This window comes from Bombus flavifrons, chromosome 12 (assembly GCF_040668555.2).
Source record: "Bombus flavifrons isolate JBK064 chromosome 12, iyBomFlav1_principal, whole genome shotgun sequence".
Classification (NCBI taxonomy): domain Eukaryota; kingdom Metazoa; phylum Arthropoda; class Insecta; order Hymenoptera; family Apidae; genus Bombus; species Bombus flavifrons.
The window spans coordinates 8,066,613-8,086,226 of NC_138453.1; the positions used below are offsets into that span (position 1 = coordinate 8,066,613).

The window sequence follows — 19,614 nt, forward strand, 5'->3', positions numbered from 1 at the left end:
CGCTGCTTTTTCTTGATTAACTTCTAAGCTTCAGCAAATGCATCTACGTTGCATCATCTTCCATTTGCATTAACCTTCGAAAATTCTTCCAGCATACATTGGAATTTTACCTTTCAACTAAAAAGAGACATATTCTAATCGAGTATTCGTGACTTTCAATCAAATTATACACAACTGCATTCGAAGAGAGAACCAGTATGCGCCGGACTAAGGTTGAATTAATATCAAATACATAAAACTCACCTTCACACCACCCTCGGTGTAACTCCACTCCGGACTATACTCCGCAATATGGACGGTTGTTCCAGGATGACATCCCACGTCATTATCAGATCCGCCTCTTTCTTCAGCCTTAGTTTGTTCAGCTTCAAAATCGTGAAGCTCGGGTAGGTCACCGAATACGTCAAACGCGTCTAAATTAACTAGAACATCGTCCGATGAATCGATGAAATCCATTGGATTGATCATGCTGTTGTCTGCCGGAGAAGGCGACGGAGACGGTGGAACCATGTTGGCGGACAACGTTCGCTGAATATCTTCTTGACTGAGGTCCAAGGTCTCGGCGAAGTCGGTGACCTCGGGACCTGTGCCACCGATTGGCAACGATTGTACCGCAGAACGATCCATACTTTCTTGAGCGTCTATTTCCTGTTGGGTCTGTTGTTCTCTGTCCACGCTCGTCTGCTGTACAATTTGTTGCTCCGTAACCTGTTGCATCTCCACTTGTTGACTTTGCTGTTGTTGCTGTTGCTGCTGCTGCTGCTGTTGTTGTTGCTGCTGCTGCTGCTGCTGTTGTTGTTGCTGCTGCTGTTGTTGTTGTTGTTGTTGTTGTTGATGGTGATACGGTTGGCTGTTGAGAATTAGAAGACCGCCACCACCTTGGATTTGTTGCAAACTTAAAACTAGAGGAGCCGGTTGTTGGCTTTGAGCCGTGTGGGAATGTCTTGAGTATACGCGAGGAGCCGGTGAGGCTGTTGTTGACGATTGCTGACCTCCGGTAGTCGAAGAAACCTGATCATTAGGACGAATATTAAATAGGAACAAGTATCGAACAAAAACAGTACAAAGACGAGAATGTAGAAAATGAAAACTTGAATTGTAGATATGATATTGTCGATCAATATACGTGTACCTATCATTATGATCGCTAGACCGTGGATTTTTATGCCATTATGAGACATTTAAAGGTACGAAGACGCACATAACGTATGCATTTGTATAAATATCCAGAGTCTAATTTTTCTATCGTCACTCTCAAAAATCATCATCTCATCTCAGCACAGCATTCAGATCCACCGAACACGTACCTGATTGTCCGGTGTTAGTCTCCTAGGTGCAAGCTGAGTGCTAGTGGTAGAAGAAGTGGAAGATGCTCTCTGTCTGTCCAATAATTGAGAAACTATCATGTCGACGGGATGATTCGAGTGTTGTGTAAGATGGGGATTATTAGGATCGTCATCTCCACCGAGGAACATGGGTCGAAGCTGGGAAGCCAACTCGTCTCGCGTCCACTCCTTCTTGTCTGGCGGCAGTGCGAGACACGGTGGCAGCGCCGCGAGCTTTGCATCACCGTCCGGGTAAGGAACGTTTAAGTAGTGAACGAGGACGACGTCTGGATTCTGTAGTAGCCAATAACATCGCCGATGAAACGTCGGGAGGATCGCCGAGTGCACATAACAGCCATAGATGCACTCGACTCCCTGTACCTAAGATTTCATCCAACAAGCAAATCTCACTTTACCAAACTCGATTCTGATGCACGTCGATTTTCATCCATAAACGAAAAAACTACCTTCAGTTTCATGTGATCCTCTCGTGTAGTTTTACCATCTTTCCGTTTCTTCCAGCAATAACCGTCCCGCCGGTAACGGACTTTCTTTCTCGAGTACAGTAACATCGAACCACTTCGAGGTCGTACCTTTACCTCCCGACTTTGCCATTCCGCGTGTCTTTGGAAACTGATCAAGATGGCAGCAATTTCCTGATAACAAAACCAAAGCATTTCAATCTGTGCAAATCCTCGTACATCGTTTTATTTGTGTCATAAACTGGTACTGTATGCACGACACGTTATGACAGTGCAACTGCGAACTCGTCCAGATGACGAGGATAAGACAATCTCGATTGAAGTAGGATATGCGAATTCGAAAGAGCACATAGACACTTCTCAGTCAGTTTCGCTGACATCTGCTCCCTCCAAGGTTTTCGCTTACTTTTCAAATCGTGCTGATACATCTTACGATCTTCCTTCGATTCTCATCTTCGTAAAGATACGAATGTCGCAAAACGAGACGGATATTTCGCGACTGGTGGTAGAAATCTTTCAAATGAAATCTAGATCTTGAAAATTATACAAGAAAACATAACAGGATCTCGTTAATTTGAACAGGTCGAGCAATAAAACAATTCAGATAACAGAGATAAGTTCGTCGGTTAATCTCTCCAGCTCTTGTTAATTCTGACGATGGAATTTAGCTGTTAAGATCTCAAATGTTCCTTCTTTGACGAATAAAATTCATTTTAAATATAAAAAATAATTACATATAACACAGATCGAGTGTGAATGATATAGGGTATACAAGGTACTGGTTTAAATACCAAATGTCACTATAAGAAATCGTAGCTAGAGATAACTCTTTATCCCATAAATCTCTCTTCCTGGCTAATATAAAAAATTCTTCAACGTTCCGTGCAGAGCGTTTTCTAGCCTAGTTACATTCACAGATATGAAAAGTAATGCGCGTGTTTATTTCCTTCATGTTTACCTACTACTAATAATAGCAACTCGGATATTATACGGTTCTTTATTGATTTTCCGCGCAAAGAACCAGTACTAGTACAACTTTTGAAACAGAACGCATGATAATAGAGAAAAGGAACTCGAGTGCTTGCACGATAGAAAAAAAATCTAATTACCGGCGAACAGATTTTGCCTGGTTAATCATGACACGTCGTTTTCCGCGCCGTACGTGGCCTCAAGTCGACATGCAATGCAAGGTAGAAGGCTAACGTTACGAGACATGTACAAGGAAGAAAAAATGGGGTACGTAAGGAATTAGAAAGAATTCGGTCTTATAAATTTTTTTTAAATATCCACTGGCTGAGGATAGAGTGGGAGGAAGGCAGCCTCTTCGAGTAAAAAATTGAACACTCGTAGGTAAAATAAGCAGCAGGGGGCAGAAAGTGTGCGGCACGCGATCTCACGTGGCGTAATGCAAATCGAACGCCAAACTGCAACTGATTCGCTCAAACCGTAGAAAGGTGGCTGGCAATAAAATTCACGGTGTTGATATAAAGTTCAGCCAGCCCTTCGCGTGTCATTATCGTTCGAAAAGCGTTTCGCCCGCGATCAATTCAACGTGATAATTCGTAACGGGTGAGGGATCTCTCCGTGAGATTCTGCAAATGTCTTCGACATAGCGTTCGGAATAGCACAGATACCGTGGGATAATTGAAGCTACACGACCGCAATGATCGAGGAATTTCGCGTACACTTTATACCGATAGATGGTTTCTGATTGGGGTTGCTCGGTTGGCAAGCTCAAACCACAAATCGTACATTTCAAATGAGGTATGTCAAGATTGCACTCGGTTGTGGCGCGGTTCCATCCGAAGGACGCGATCCTATTGGACGCGTAGAGACAGAGCCACTCGTTAACGTTGCGTCCAGTTACGTAATAAAATTAGCGTGGAACCGTCGCCCTGAAAATGCATAATACGAAAAAAAAGGTAGACGTAATAATTACCGAGGAACATTCGTCTCGCTGGGAAAAAGGTAATTACTGAATAAAAAGAAGAGGAAGGAAGGAGGAAAAAAGGAGAGAGGAGCAAAGTATGGTTCAGAGTGCTTAATATCTTTGCACCGTTCCCATGGGTGGGCCTTCGACTTTCCAAAGGTTCTCCAGCGAACGTGGCCTGGATATAAATATTCTTAACGAGGGATGGATGAGAATGAGCGGAACGGGTAACTGGAGTGGCTGGAGAGGGGAAAACGGAATAAGAGCCCAGCGTATACCCGACAGCCAACCATTAGGCCAGCCAAGCGCCGACAGCGAAGCTAGATAAAGCTTGCCCACTATGTTGCATTGATTTACAACTGGTTAATTGATCATTTGCATTCTGTCGGGGATACATTGCGCGGTCACCCGTACAGAAACTAGAACTTCCAAAGGCGATTTTCGTCGTGAATTTCGCCAACACGTTCTCCAATCCCTTTAGCTATAATTACGAACCCACTGATCAATGGTAGAAAAGGTCAAAAGAGGGACTCAAGATGGATGAATCGTATAATCGATGCTTGTTTTTCATTCGAATAGAATCGAAATCGCTTTCTGTTTTGCGATAACGGTTACGTAAGAAACTAGTGGAATTATTACATTCCTCTTACATATTAATAACCTACCTAGTATCTTATATTATCAGTCGGGGATCAGCTACGAAATCTTCTTCACGCGAGGCAGCTACGTAAATTGATTTTCTATGCGTTGCCATATTTTGCAACGTGCCAGACGTGAAATGGGTCAGGCAACGTGGAGAATAGTTTAACTTGAAAGACGGCGTCTGACAGTGCATATCGTTATGTTGCGTGCAAGGTCGGCTTCCATGCAACGCCAGTCAGACTCACAAAATTTTTACCGTGATACTACATCTAATTGCGTAGTTAATATTCAAGTTCGTGTAAATCAAGCTTTTCTTTCGTTCTTAATTCTTTTAATTTATTTTTTTAAGGACACACTTCTGGTAGGTCACATACACACACGTGTTAACTTTGTGTCGCAACGAATCCGAGTAACAAATTAATCCAAGAAGGTCGGTCGAAATACGTACTCTTTGAACAAAGACCGTATAGATCTCTCAAGATACGATGAAAGAGCCCATAGATTCCTGTATTCGGTTTAGCGGATACGTAAACGAGACGCCTTCTGTCCCGCGTGTTACCGGAAAGGATGTATTCTCCTTGATTTACGAATGCAAAAGGACCGATAAATCGACCCTCCTTCCGACATCCTAAACAAAGGTGTTACGTCGTTCCAATGCTTCCCACTCACAAATACGTGCCAGAGACATTTCGCCGGTAATTGATAATCAATAGATAGAGAAAAGACAAACAGTGAAAATGACTAAAGATGAACGAAAAGTTTGTGTTTCGTAGATCGTGTGACGTACGAGTAGCTTGTGACAGTTATCGACAGGCAGTAGATTCACGCTGTTCGTCGATAACAATCTTTGTCACGAGTATATAAATGTTTCAGAACAGTTTTGTATTTACAAGGCAGTCTATGATAAAATAAACGTCACTTGAGACTGGCTTGCAAGTTCGAAGTCTCTGTCAGTAGTATAAGTCGGTATTTGTTCCGACGCAGACGGGAAGAAGCGACAAGAGCACGCGACGTAAGAACGTCAACGTCAAGCCGAAAACTCTCGTCAACAATATCGAAACATACTTGAGAGTTTGCTAACAGGGTGGAGACGCTTTAATGACTGGTGACGTCGGCCCAATGAAGCTCGCTTATTTTCCATGCAACTCGAGTCTGAGTGCTCGACCTTCTCTTTGACAAATTATGTAAGTGAAATTTTTGCAAAATGTGCGAAAAACGATGGTAAAATGCTATTATTACTAAATCTAGAAGCTTCACAGCGGACATACAATTTCAATAAACGTAAATACTGCATTCTCCGAAATTACATTCTCTCGAAACCGCAAAATCGTTCGATTCGGAATTCAGTTCTCACGGTGGTCTAAACCGAAATACAGTGGCAGACCGAAAGAAGTTTATAAAATAAAGATAGAGAAATATTGGAATTTTTAAAAAAATTGATTTATGTCAGATAAGTGCGACGAATAAATATAATATATATAACAAAATGGACGACTATTGTCAGTATCATAGAAAATGTTTAATGCGATAGTTACTAAAAAAAGAAAAAATTCACAATGTATCGATTTTAAAACTTTGTTTTGTCCGCCATGTAATCTGAAAAATTACAACTGATGAGACCCACACGTACTGATTGCTTGGAAAAATTATTCAATTTCCTGGATCCTTTGTAGCGCTCCAAATAAAAGGCAATGAGTATTTTCTCTTGAAATCAGATGAACGATGATCAAAAGCTGATAACTAATTTTTCTTGATTTCGCGTGAAAGCTTGAAAATCAGCAAGTTTGAAACGAACGCAGTCGGAAATAAGCAAATATTAACTTCACAATAATAATAGTCGTATTTGCCGAAATCAATTTCGGTGTTACGTCCAAATACAATTTACTGAAAAACGGTCGAAGCGGAAATTGCATTACTGGCAGTGCAAACTAACGTTTAATTGCGCCGACTGTCATTGTGTAGCCAGGTAAACTGTAGCTATTCAATGCATTTATACTCTGCTGCAATCGGAAATCAATAAGCAAACAGAAACATTGTTTTCGGATCGATTTCCGCTTACAGATAGTCCGTGCGGTTCCGTATGCTCATCAATTAAACGAAATGTTATCGCAGAAAACTAACGAAGGTACTGGCACCAACGTAAACCGAAAAATCCAACTGTAATCCGGAATGTTACAAAAACGGATTTCATTGAAAAGGGAAAAAGTCACAGTTAAAAAGTTAGGCACAGCTCTATCGTATATACAATTTTGCGAAAGTGTAACACTTGCTATGTTATTAGACTGCAGATGTTTATGCAAATTCATATTATTACAAATACAGATAAGACAGATAAACAAGCCTTGAATGAAAAAACGCTTTATTTCCTAAATTTAATAATATGTACTTCTACTATTATTTACTTCTGATATTTTGTACATATATTTTTGCTTATTTATTCTTCTGATAAATGCACGAATATCCGCAGTTCAATCATGACAATCACAATGTGTCATCACGGTAATCTAATCTAAATAATGTAATAAAATCTCAGAATGTTAGTGTATAAGATACTTCCATAAGCATTCAAATAATTTTGCAAGCCATTAGATATAGGATAACGCGAATCTCGAACAAACGAAAGAGCAGTCAATTTTTTATCATACTCTCAGTAATATCACGTACGATATTATAAATCACGTAAGTAGAACAATCAGTGACGTTCTAATTCACGGATAAACGTAAGAGATCCACGTATTATTTCGTGTTCCAGATTTCAAATACTTATTTCTCTTTGTGGTCGGTTACCAGTTAATAAATCAACGTCATTAAATCTCATTACCGATGGCAGAAGTGCAAAACAAACGATGTTACTTCTCTGCTATATAGGTATGTGTTAAAAATTATTACTATAATTCTGCTTGCCGGAATATATTCACCGCGTTCTATGCTCCGTTACAAATGGGATTTCATCAGGCAACGATAGGAAGAGTGGAATGAGCACGACAGAAATCTTGGGAAGTTATCAGACATCGATTTGGATGCGAGGGGAAAACGAGAATACGTAAAGCCTGGCGACGTTGTTGGGAGGGAAAAAATCGATGAAGCAACCTGAGGCTACATACGTCTCTCTATTTTCTGGGCAATAAATTCCAGTCCTGTATAATCGGGGCTATTAAAAAAGTTAATAGGGAAAGTTTCGCCGGAAGAATTCTAGCAGCGAGAACGAAATTGATTCGCTTCGGTACAGAACAACGTAGAGCTCGACTTTTATGCTCGTTTGAAATTTAGACTTGATTGCGACCTGTCTCCAATAACAACTTAGAATTTGGCAACGGGTCAATAAAAATTCAACCCCAGCAACGGTCTGAACAATGGGCTCTTTGCTACGTCAATCGAATAAACTGAATTTCCATTTCCAACTAGTTGACCCGTTGGTTAGTTAATCTTTGCCCGGAGTTGCCGTGCAATCAAAAGTAGACTGCAAGTTTACCGCGCTCCATTTATCTCGTTCCAGTATATATTATTCGTGAAATTCTCAATGCTCAGCCATGAAAAATGAAAGAGGATGCAAAGTCCGATGATGATGAGCACTCTGACGTACTCACGTATGCTGTCAGAGCAGTAGAGAGAAATGGTGTTGAAGTAGGGACGAAAGCAACACGGGAACCAGGGTAAATGGGTGAGGAGGAAGCAAGGCGAGAAAACAAGATCACGGCGGGTGTCGCCCGGTAAGGGATTTCGACTGCATGCAAGATGGTATAAACTTTCTCGTGTTACAAAAAGTTGCTACGTTAACTTCCTAAGAACTTCATCCTATGAATAGTTTCGCGAGCATGAATCGCTAATGTGCCTGGCTTTCATCCATTCCGCGGTTCTCCCGAGGTAAGTGAAAAAAGAAAAGAGAAAGACGGAAAAAAGATCGAGAGGGAAATGAATTGACGTAATATTAATAGCGATACTTTGTTCCCGCTTCGAATTTCCAAGAGACCCTATAACGCCACGACTCGTTCATATTTATGATACTAATAATTTCACGTCAAAGTTACGTCAACGTGAAAATTCAAACGATAGCTAATATAAAAAGATGATGCAGCGCTCGAGTTGACCTCATTAGCGATGCATATTACACCGCAATAGATAAGCGAAAGAAGAGGCAACTTGCACGCTTCAACGACCAGACCCCTCGATCGTTTCAAAGCAAGCCGAAATTCCTCTCGACGAACAAATCAAACTTTGTGATCGATACTTTTACTTTCCATAATCCTAGGCCACGAGATGAATCTCAGCCGCGATATCAAGAAGCAAACATGATCGGAAGATTCGACGTTAGTTTATCGAATCGTCGCTACCTTTGCGTTCGCTATTTTGCCTATTCGGAGGGTGATTCTTGAAAGAAAAGAAGAGTAAGAGGGGAAACACCGAGAACGAAAGATCAGATGAAAAATAGACGAAGAGAGGAACGGATGAAAGGAGAGTTATCGTCGATGAAGGATAGCAATGGAGCAAACACGGGCTCGCAATTCGGTTCGACTCGACGGAACTGAAAACTCAACTCGGCTCGGCTGAGCTCTCTAGCTGGCTCCAGCTATTGATCGGAGGCCGACCGGGGTCAGAGTAGCAGTGGACTACATCGGTACACCTACGAGTGCACGGTGCTCCACGTGTTGGTATGTGCACTCCTGCACACTGATGTGAGCTTGCACACGGACGGACAGCATCTATCCTCTCTAACCACCGACGCTACGTACGAGCCACCAACGGCGTTGCGACGTCGCTATTTACTTTCCAGTTGTGCCTACTGAAATGCCGTGTAAATGTATATCCAGTTGGCGCTGCTAGGAAACTGTACGCTCTTTTGTTAGAATTCGACCGAGACATTATCTTTTTTTTAACCCGCTCCTCTTTTTCGCTCGCGTACCTCGTTGCATTTTCTCCGCTAGTATATAGCTTGCCGTATAGTTTAGTCTTTTCTTTTTCTCCGTTCTTAATGGGCGCCCGAAAAAGTTCAAGCATCGAGTGGTTTTATAGAATTTCAAGCTAAAAATAATCGTTTACCAACTCACCTCGTTGGTGTTCCATCGGTGCCTCTGAGTTGGAAAATGTTCAGCTCGTGGCAAGGTCTCCAAATTCTCCGGAAGTTTTATCGGATCTCCATCTAAACAGAACGACAACGAACACGATGAAAAAGCGTCCTCGATAATTCGAGATTTTTAGGTGAGGGGGAAATAGTTGTGAAAATTCAAAGAGATTCAATAATCTAATGGTCTCGATAATGTACGTAAGTTTCCGATTAATTTTATCATTCGAGTGTTCACTAATCTGATTATTCCCGGTATCACGCGAGTTATCGTAATTCGTGCTCGCATATTTATTTCGACGAAAGCTTAGACGTTTGCATAACATATTATTAGTCATGTTTATATGCAACGGATCGAAGCTGTTATCGATCGTAAGCTAACCCGTGTGTGAGAGCAAGAGAACAATAATTTTAAAAGTAATGCACTTTTCACGTGCATAGTATTACCTCCCCGGGAATTTAAAACGCATAATTTATTCGAAAAGAAAACAAAATGCGGTGTGCCAAGGAGAGTTTTCCCCTTTTCTAATTTTCTGAATAACGCAATACGTTTTCATTAGATGCTATCAATCTAGAACTATGTTGATAAAAATTACAAGTGAAATATAGCGATATCATCACAGTCCCTGGAAAACGAATGAAACAATTTCTAACTCACGGAGAACTCGGTGTATCCTCGCTAAACGCAAACTGCTTGACGTTACGAGTTGTTCTAATAAATTACGCGTATTGACGTTTCAAGACATTAAGGAAACGGCTGTTCGTTGGATGAAATATTTCGGTCTACCGCCACAGGTTTGCCTACGATGTTATTGATACCACCGGCAGTGCAGCTGTAGTTCCTCGGGTGTCTGGTAATTTATTGCCGATACCTTCTGCGTATATTGCATTTTTCTAACATCCAGCGTAACGATATGTAAATTGAAAAAGCAACAATATTTCAAAGCGAGTGCGGAAGCCAGAAGAAGAAGAAGAAGAAAAAATGAAATCATCACCATAAAAGTGTCTAGGATTGCGTCGTTCAATTATCGCCAGGATAATGATATACTTAAAATAAAAATGCAATCGCAGCATCAAGCTCTTAGCTCCTCGTCGTCGAGTTGTAACGTATATATACTACGATCGGAATATATCCATCTAATCCTCGTAGTATGAAAGAAACGTAAGGACTCACTTGGTGCGAGAGGCGTCGGGTAGGTCGCGTGATAGACGACACGCTGTGGATTCGAATGATTGTAGCCCGCCATTTCCGTGGCGCTCGTCAGAGCGACCGCTTCTTGGATCTTACCGATCGTGGCCGATCGTCATCGTCCTTGAACGTACGCGTAGCGCGATCGTTTTTGTGCTCTCGCAGGCATCCCCAGGCTCCTCGTGAATTTGGACGAGTGTGCGGCTGATATGGCGACTCGACAATGGTCGGTGTTCGCGATTCTAGATCGTGACAAGCTACGGCGGCACTCTTTTTGTCAGGAGAGCTTGCTGCCGGGTTCTAGGATGGAAACACGACTCGCTTGACGTTGTCCTCTACGTGAGGCTCGTGCACGTGGGTGGTGATTCCCCTTAGAACGGCAGGACATATCCCCCAAAGAATCGTGTACGCGAGCCAGGTTGTCCGTTTCAAATAATCCCTATCCTCGGTTCGAAAGTCAATTTAATTTCAGCCCGCTGATCGAAAAGAAATCAAGAGTCACAGAGAGACAATATTATTCACAACGAACGTCGCTGACTTTACTCGACGCGACGTACTCGGATTGATGGACGACACACGTGGAGGCGAACGCGTGGAAATAACACCGCGATAAAGATTTGAATCTTCGCCTTCTTCTCCTTGCTAATATAACTCTTAATTTTGTCTCTCCTTCTCTGTTTGTTTTAAATACTTCTTCGTACTAGTATAAAAACCTGGAGCCCCATTGTATTCTATACTCGCGAATAACCCGGAACAATTCTTTCACAAACCTTCTTTCCTTTCTATCCTTTTTCGTCCACCCTATCTCCTAGTTAGTTAGTTCTCTGTACCTCTTCGACCTTGCTTCCTTCTTCCTGCTAGAGTCCTCGCCTCTCAAATCAAACACACACTCGTCTCGTTCTCGTTCTTTCTCCAACTCTCCTTCCTCTTTCTTTTTTCTGTTGTGCGTTCCAGGAGCTCTTATTCTTCTTATATCCTAAGTTACAACACTGAACCTGTCCCTATCGGAGGGACAAAATAATGTAAGGGTCACACAGTACAGAGAGAACTTAAAAAGAGATTCGCCCGCAGCTGACGCGTTTTACGATCGCCTTTACCGCGTTCAATCCTTTGCTTCCTCCGTCGTTTCTCTTCCTTGCTTCCCTTTCTTCCTTCCTTCCTTCCTTCCTTCCTTCCTTCCTTTCCTTCCGCCCTTCTTTCCTCTCTATCACTCTTTCTATCTTTCTCGCACGCGCGCCTTTCTCCTGCCGATACCACCAGTGGTAGAGCTTCAGAAAATAGGCCTTCCTTCTATCTCCCTTTCTTTACTCCCTCGCTTATCCTCGCGTGTCCTCTCTCCTATTTCTTCTCTTTTTATCCTTTCTCTCTTTTTTTGCGTTATAGGCTTCGTAACGATTCGCTTAAGGGCTGGAAATAGTTACTTTGTCGCTTGCGTTCCGCGTTCGCTTTGTTTGTTCTTTTGTTTTTACAGAGGTCTAAGAAATTTCTTTTTTAGAGTAGGTAAAGAGACTTTTAGGAGACGTGTGTATTTCGTGTTATTTAGTGTTATTTACAAATATGTATGTTTTTGTTTTGTTAATAAAATAGGTTCAAATTAGTCTTTGGCCCCGCGTGTCTGCTCCCGAGCGGCGGGAGCCGCAGAGTGAGCCAACCCGCGACTCTCGACCTCCGTCCATCGCCCCTCTTCTCGTCCTTCCACGACTGTCCCCTACCCCTTTCCTATTCCGCCATTTCATAGCATTCATTCCCCACCATCGAGACCAGTCCGACTATCCAGCCCCAGCCACAGCCCCTGTTCACCGAATCCCTTTTCCTTCCATCTACCTCGACCCCTCTTCAACCACCTCTCTTCAGCTGCACCTTCAATATCCAACCTCCCCACTTTACTCACATTGCCACTACCCCACTTACTTCACCCCACTATGTCACCCCCACCGCCGAACAGCCGCCCTCTTCTACGTGTTCCTGGCCGGCAAGGTGTGGGTGCACACCGAGCCAATTCCACGGAGAACTCGCCGATGCTACCCTCTGGAAAACTCCGACGGAGTTGTAAATTAAGGATTACCGAGAATGCAAATTAATGCCTAAGCGTACATTTCTCTACCTACTCCTACTGTTCTCGACGCAGGATCATCCTGCACGCTGGAAACACAGAGTGTTGCTCCGTGTCGAGCCATGATAATCGATTGTTATCCAACCTCCTGCGGCATTTACAACGCCATGCAGGATAATTCCTATATGAGCGTTTAACGACTCCCTTTTCGTTCGTGCTTTTCCAGACGGTGGAAGCTTTTTCCCTCGTCGGATTTACACGGCTTTGGCTTTTGCCCCGGGAACGCTCGAGAACCGCTCGCGGTGCAAGCTATCCCGGGATAGGGTGAAAAAGAAAAGAATGGACGGATACTCGCGGCTGCGAGAAGCAACTTTCCTATTTTCCTGCGTGTCTTTTTGTTTCTCTCGTTTCCTTCCTTTTTTCTTTTTAATTAGCCGAGCCAGTTTAACTGGGACAAGCGAGGAAACGCTTCGCCCGAATTCGACGATAAATCGGCTTTACGCCGTGGAAATCAAGAAGCGAGGGAAAAGAAGGAAAGGGAGGGATAAAAAAAAAAGAGAAAGGAACAGGAAAGAGGATAGTGCACGCTGTTTCCAGCGTGGTCTGCGAGAAATAGGCTAGGACAGAAGGGGCAGGACTTTAAAAATGCAAAATTGCAGTGATTCAGCATTTATCGAACACCTGACATTCTACCCACTGCCAATGGGGAAGTTTCCTCGAGCTGCCATCAATATTTGCGCTCGACGTAGGAACTTCCAAGCGAAGGCAAAAAGGGAGAAAAAAGTACGGCTCCCAATCGAACGTGTTACCAGTTAACAAATCGAGAACAGTTGAAAATGAAAAAAGAGAAATGTAAAAGAACGAACCCTCGGGAGAGGGAAAAAAAAGAAGGGAGGAGAAAAATGTTGAGCAGATTTGCCCGTTTGGGCACATACAGACGCAGCTCCCTAATCTCTCCCCATCCCCCTTTACCAACCCCCTAAACCATATTCCACTCACAACCTACGACTCGTCGTAGGTTATAGCCGACTGCCTTCGCGCCTACACACGTATTTTCCACACGTACAATGACAGCCGTACCTTTGCAGAGACTTGCAAGCTAGGCTATATAGAGCTATAAGCAGGGCATGACACAGCATACATCGGATTCTCGCAGAAAGTTCGCGTCGAATTTTAATGGAAGTGCTGCCATCTCCTAGTGACCCCTGGCAAGTGGGCTTCCTATAGATATCGGCGAGAGAAAAGACAAAAAAAAAAAAGAAAGAAGGGGCGAAAAGAGAGCAGGCGAGAGACGGAGAAGGCTTGAAATCACTCGGGCGTCGGGCCCCAGTCCCTCTATCGCGAATCTGATTAATGGATGGATTCATGGGCACGAATTTATATGGATTTAAGCGGCACTTTCACGCACACAACTGCCGCCAAAACTGTGTACGTGTGAATTTACGTTTATAACCCGTTAGATCTGAATTAGGCTGTTGGAAACGTGTATGGTCTGTTTACACAGATACACGTGTGGAGCATGTGCAGTGGAGCACCGGACTGCTGGCACTCGCAACTCGCTCCAGCCGTACATTTTCTCGCATAAGCTCGTAATTTATCCAGAAACTGGTAATTGAGCGGATCTCGTAACGAGGGACATAACGAAATGAAATAAACCTGCGATATCTGTGGACAACTTCATCCTCGACCAACCCCGTTGCTCGCGGTGTCCACTTATAAACAGACGTGTTTATTATTTTACGATAAATCCACGGGCTTACGTTTTTCGTCCTCGATAACGATGTCACTCTGTTAACGGGATGAAAATGTTCTCCCTTTCGTCACATTCTTCTTTCTTCTTTCTTTCCACCTACTACCGAATGTTTCGTCACGCGATGAAACAATCCGGCATGGATCTACACGTGCTCGAACTTTCGACCTATGTGTCTACGTGTCTGTATCACGTAGCGAGGAATAATGGGAAAGCAGGAGATCAAAGGAAATAGAAACGGTGGCTTATTTTTAGAGAAGCACGAGGCCAAAACTGGAACGCATAAGGTGCATGATTGCCGAGCTTGCGACCAACGTATGGCCAGGGATGATCGCTATTGTCTCCTACAGCTGGACCGCCAACTAATTTTTGGTATCGCGCCGAGTTTACTCGTATGCTCCATAATTTCTGACTAGCCATCGAAATGGAACGTTACATATAGCTGTATTCGTTTACGACAGATTTATCGTTTTGGCCATAGAAGAACGTGGAATAACCGCCGCTTTGAGAATTGCATTCACATTCCGATAGAGAAGGTGCTCTTCACGGAGAGAGAGCACACGGACAACAGTTATAAATCATCGAGTTTCCTAATAGCTTTCAGTAAAATAAATAAAAATAATTAAATCTGTTAGAAACCCACGGCATGAAGGTAACATTGCGAGGATCAATATATCGCACGAATTTTAAATTGCACGTCATTTAGGTCAGCACGCAAAGCTGAAAGGGCTAATAACCCAAAGGTCTCCTCGTGTGTTAAATGCGATATAAATAGAGCTGTCGCCCGCTCATCCCCCCGTCGCTGTGTGTAACGACCTTAAAGAATGAAAAAGTAATTTGAATTAAAAAGCATAATGCACCCCTATTATGAGTTTTTTCGCCAACGCTAAATTACCAAAATTCGATTAAAACAATTTCAGAAAATATACAACCGAGGGCACGTTTCATTTCATAATCGATGCAACCGATCGGCCACAAAAATCTCGATGCAGGTTGCACGAAGGCAAAAACGTTCCTGAAAGCAATCAAAGAACAGGACGAAAGAAGAAGATCGTAGAAAAGGAAAAGTTTGGATTTCCCGGAAGGAAGCAACCAAGAATACAAATGGAAACGAAGGAATAAGTTGAAAGATCAAGGTAACAATCACGGAAAAAGGGAGGAGAGTCGGGGGAAAATAAAAAAAAAATAGCAACGGAAGAAATTAGAAAAGAGGGTAGGAAAGAAAGAGAAAGGGGGTTCGGTCTCGTAGATTTCACAAGCGCAAACGGGGCAGGCGCGAGACGATCAATTACGTAACCCGATAAAAGTAGGTCACGTGTCAAAGTGCGGAGCCATCCCCAAGGTGTCCAACTTTTTGGTATAAGCTCGTAAATTACCAGTCAGCTAGCTGCTGCTACCCCCACGGCTTTAAATAGAACGTTGGCAGAGGCTCCTGTCCAACTATCTCTCCCTTTCCCCTCTCTTTCACCGACTGTGTTCCTCTCCCTCGGTCATCCTTCAATTCCATGCTTTCTCTTTTTCACTTCGCCTTACAGGCTCCCCTTCGTCCCTCGTGGCCTTTATCCCTCTTGTTCCTTTATCACGTAGATCGCCTCTCCGTTTCGTCGAACACGAGGCAAAGTTAGCCGGACACGTAAGTCGCCGGTCGTTAGTCGGCGACGACGATAGCTCTTCGAGCCACCAAGAGAAGGAAACAAGAGAAACGAGAGAAAGGTTGGGAGAATGAGAGTCTTTGAGAATGAGTGAGAGAGGGAGGGGGGAGTGAGATAGAAGAGAGAAAGGGAGGGACGGAGAAAGACAGAGGAGAAAGGAGAGGGAAAAAGAAAATTCCTGTGTACCTATTCCAGTGCGGGCCAAACAGAGATGGACAGAGAATAGAACGAGAACGTCTCTTTATGTGTGCAAGTATTCCCGTGCAGACCAGGCGAAGTGAAAGAGGGAGAGAGAGCGAAAAAGAGAGAGAGAGAGCGCGTGACGGCAGGAAAGCTAAGACAATCAATAAGATCGCCGGGTTCGAAGGAGCTCGTGCTCGGATTCGTCGAGTTGCTTCGGTACTTCTTGCCAGGGACCACGAGACTCGCGTTTAACAACTAAGTCGTAGCCTATAGTCGTTAAACGCAACGTCCCGAATTAGGATCCCCTCGAGAAAATGAACGAGGGAGGAACGAAGACGGACAGCATGAGAAACAGTAAGGCAAAAAGGAAAACACGTAGGAAGACTAAAGGTACCGAGAGGATAGAGAATTGGAAAGGTCACCAGCGGGATTTCGTGGAAGAAAAGACGAATGGAAAAGATAGACGAGAGACAGGCAGATGGAAAAGAAGGATTGGTACCTACACCTCGAGGGGTCGATACCTACTCCAGTCAGCAGGAATCGGATAGGTCAGGGTAGTCGAGGATAGGCTAGAAGAGACGTTGTATAAGGCATATATGTGTACAGGAGAGCCAACCAGCAACGCCTTGTTCGGGGGATGCATTCCGGCGTTTGCACGAGGATAGTAATTTCTAGATACGAACCACTAAATTTCGACGATCAGACGTCGTCTACCAACAGAGAAATTACGATCCGAGATCCTCACGATTGCCTGGCTAGTTCGACCTTCGAACACAGGAACGAAATCCCGGGGAAAATCGATAAAGGGGGAAGAAATAGTGGAAAGACCTTTTGCTCGAGGGAACAAAAATCGTAAGGTCGCCCTACCCCTACGTAAATGAAGCAAAAGTATGGAGAGGTGACAGAATCGCCGCTCTGGCGGATATTACCGGAACTACGAATTATCCCCAGCGGAGTTTACCCGCGAGAGTGCAGTTCTTTCGGGGGGGTTGTTTCAATGGAGGGTGGCAAACTCAAGTTCTACAATGTTCACACTGGACTGTGACACCAGTCGATAAGGAAGACAGCCTGTTTAGCAATGATTTCCGGGAAGGAGATAGAATTCCTCGTAACAGAAATTGCATATAGTTGTTGCTTCGGGAAGACGATTAAAATCATAGTATAGAGCTGGCTGATTAGACTTAATGCGATCGCCTAAAGGTCTTATTTAAAATTCAAGCTTATATACCGCTTATTATACAACAGAATGTGTTCGATACGTTAGCGTAAGGCAAACAGTGGACACGTATGGAAGTCTGAATCTACTTTGCAGACGTAACTCGTCGATAGCCACTTTCGCTCGATAAAAATTTTCAAGGAAACTTACGCCTAAGCCACTTAGAAGAAAGTTTATGCCAGAGTCTAAAACTATAATGAAGCCGCGATTACATGGAAACTCGCGTCGATATCGACTTTCATGGAACTGTTTCTATTTATTTCTCATTCATCTGGTTCTTTTCGCGTCGAAGGCGAAAGAACGCTTTGTTTTATATTGGATATTTTACAAAAAGATCGCGACAACGGTATATATGCGCGACGTTGAAACGTTTCAAAAAAGCATCGAATCGTGAAATTCCAGCGAGTCGAGAAGAGGGTGGTTTCAAGATCGAAACGGTCGTCCTACTTTCAGTAAAAGCATTATACAGACCTACATACATGCGTGGATTCGAAGCAAAACATTTTTTCAACCACCCTATCCACCGCGCCGGCACCGTGTAACTAGAAAATGAAAATAGCTCCTCCTATATTTCATCGAGTCATCTAAACCTCTCTGATATTTTTCGCACCAGAAATATTTAAATTATTTCCCCTTACAGGCTCGTAGCATGTTACTCGCGTTTTCCAACAATTTATATCCTGTTTATAGTTATCGTCTGTTACTAATCAGCCTGCTGACTCATGCACAAATACGCATCATGGAAAATATTTCGAGACGAATTGAACACGAGTACGTATATTTCTGTCACGCTACGTGTACATACTGTATTTCAACGACTGTGTATAACTGGGACTGCATATGCATACCGCGTGCATATATTCAATTCTGGAAACGTGGAACAAGCAAGTCACTTCAGGGAGCGATAAAAAGGGGCAGCTTTTGACGACGAAAGAATGGAACACGTGACGTCGAAGTTCAGGATGAAAAAAAGAGAAGAGAAGAGAAGAGGAAGAAGGAGAGAGAAGAAAAATTATACGACCGTGATAGCGCGGCTCTCGTAAGCTGGATAAAAAAAAAAAGTTTCAAAGAGGTCTCGGAAATGGATCTTTTTTTCTCAAAAGTTTAACCAGATTCCTGCTCCGAGTAACTCAACCTTGGCGTAATAAAAACAGTAAGATCTTTGGTCTAAACTCCGCTTGAAATACGACCGAATCGCAAAATGAAAAAAAAAATAACATAACTTGCAATGTAATTAAATATCGTTTTATTTCCGCGAGCGCGCGAGATATTTTCAGACCTGACAAGTAGTTAAATATATGCATACAATTCGTTAGAGAACGACACACAAACACTTAACACGCTCCACCCCCCGTTGTGATGTTAAAAATTCATTAAGACGAGGTTCGAGTAATTGTTTCTCTTCTGTCGTAGAAGTTAATATAAACTATGTATAATTCATGCGGGCTTAAATAGTTTTGATTCCAGGCGAAATTTGATCGATGAGCTTCGTTTAAAATTTAAATGCGGGTCTTAAAGGGGAAGAATTAAAGAGCACGCTCATCCTATGAAACTCGATGGTGTTCTGCACAAAATGCAGAATATTTTTCACCGTAACGTGTTCTCTTCGTTTATTGAAACGAGACGAGTAACCAAAGGAACGCTGAAATAATAAAGCGGTTCGTGGAAAAAATAGAGGCTCACACGCATCAAACGACGCATTCTTGGTACACAATGCTATTTTATAACGTTAACGTAATACATCTAACATTGTACTTCGTGTTCTGAAATGCATCAAACTTTCGCTTTGTTTTATCTCTTTAATTAATCTACCAATACATAAAGCGAGGCACATCGTCACGAGATCTCCAATTTGCTAGAAAACTTTTATTAGAGTGCTTTATCGTGTTGCAAAAAGCTGTGCCACGCTGGTAACATTCTTTTAGGCCATAGCGTTTCCTAATATCGGCAAAGAGAGCGGAAAAGAGTCGCGTACAGTCGTTCAAAGGATAATAAAACAAAAAATTATCGTTTCGCGAATACGTGTCTCCATTTATCGAACTTGTTCCCTTGCACAAAGAAACGGTTCGTTGAATGGAAACACTGTGCGTTCCATTTTCTCTCGAATCAACGCACTTTCGCCCGACTATTGCA

General features: G+C 43.0%; 1 protein-coding gene across 6 annotated transcripts in view; it reads right to left on the bottom strand.

Moving 5' to 3' along the window:
- The window catches only part of Camta (Calmodulin-binding transcription activator), a 40,632-nt gene that overhangs the window by 9,901 nt on the left and 11,117 nt on the right, over positions 1 to 19,614 (bottom strand). For 5 of the 6 annotated variants that reach the window (XM_069124511.1, XM_069124509.1, XM_069124506.1 and 2 more), the window contains 4 exons: positions 9,425 to 9,516; positions 1,793 to 1,981; positions 1,308 to 1,706; positions 244 to 1,011 (listed from right to left, as the gene is read on the bottom strand). In XM_069124511.1, coding sequence (XP_068980612.1) covers positions 244 to 1,011; positions 1,308 to 1,706; positions 1,793 to 1,981; positions 9,425 to 9,516 — 1,448 coding nt within the window. Of the gene's footprint in view, positions 1 to 243; positions 1,012 to 1,307; positions 1,707 to 1,792; positions 1,982 to 9,424; positions 9,517 to 10,612; positions 12,294 to 19,614 lie in introns of those variants that run through there. The other variant, XM_069124512.1, reaches the window with a different exon arrangement.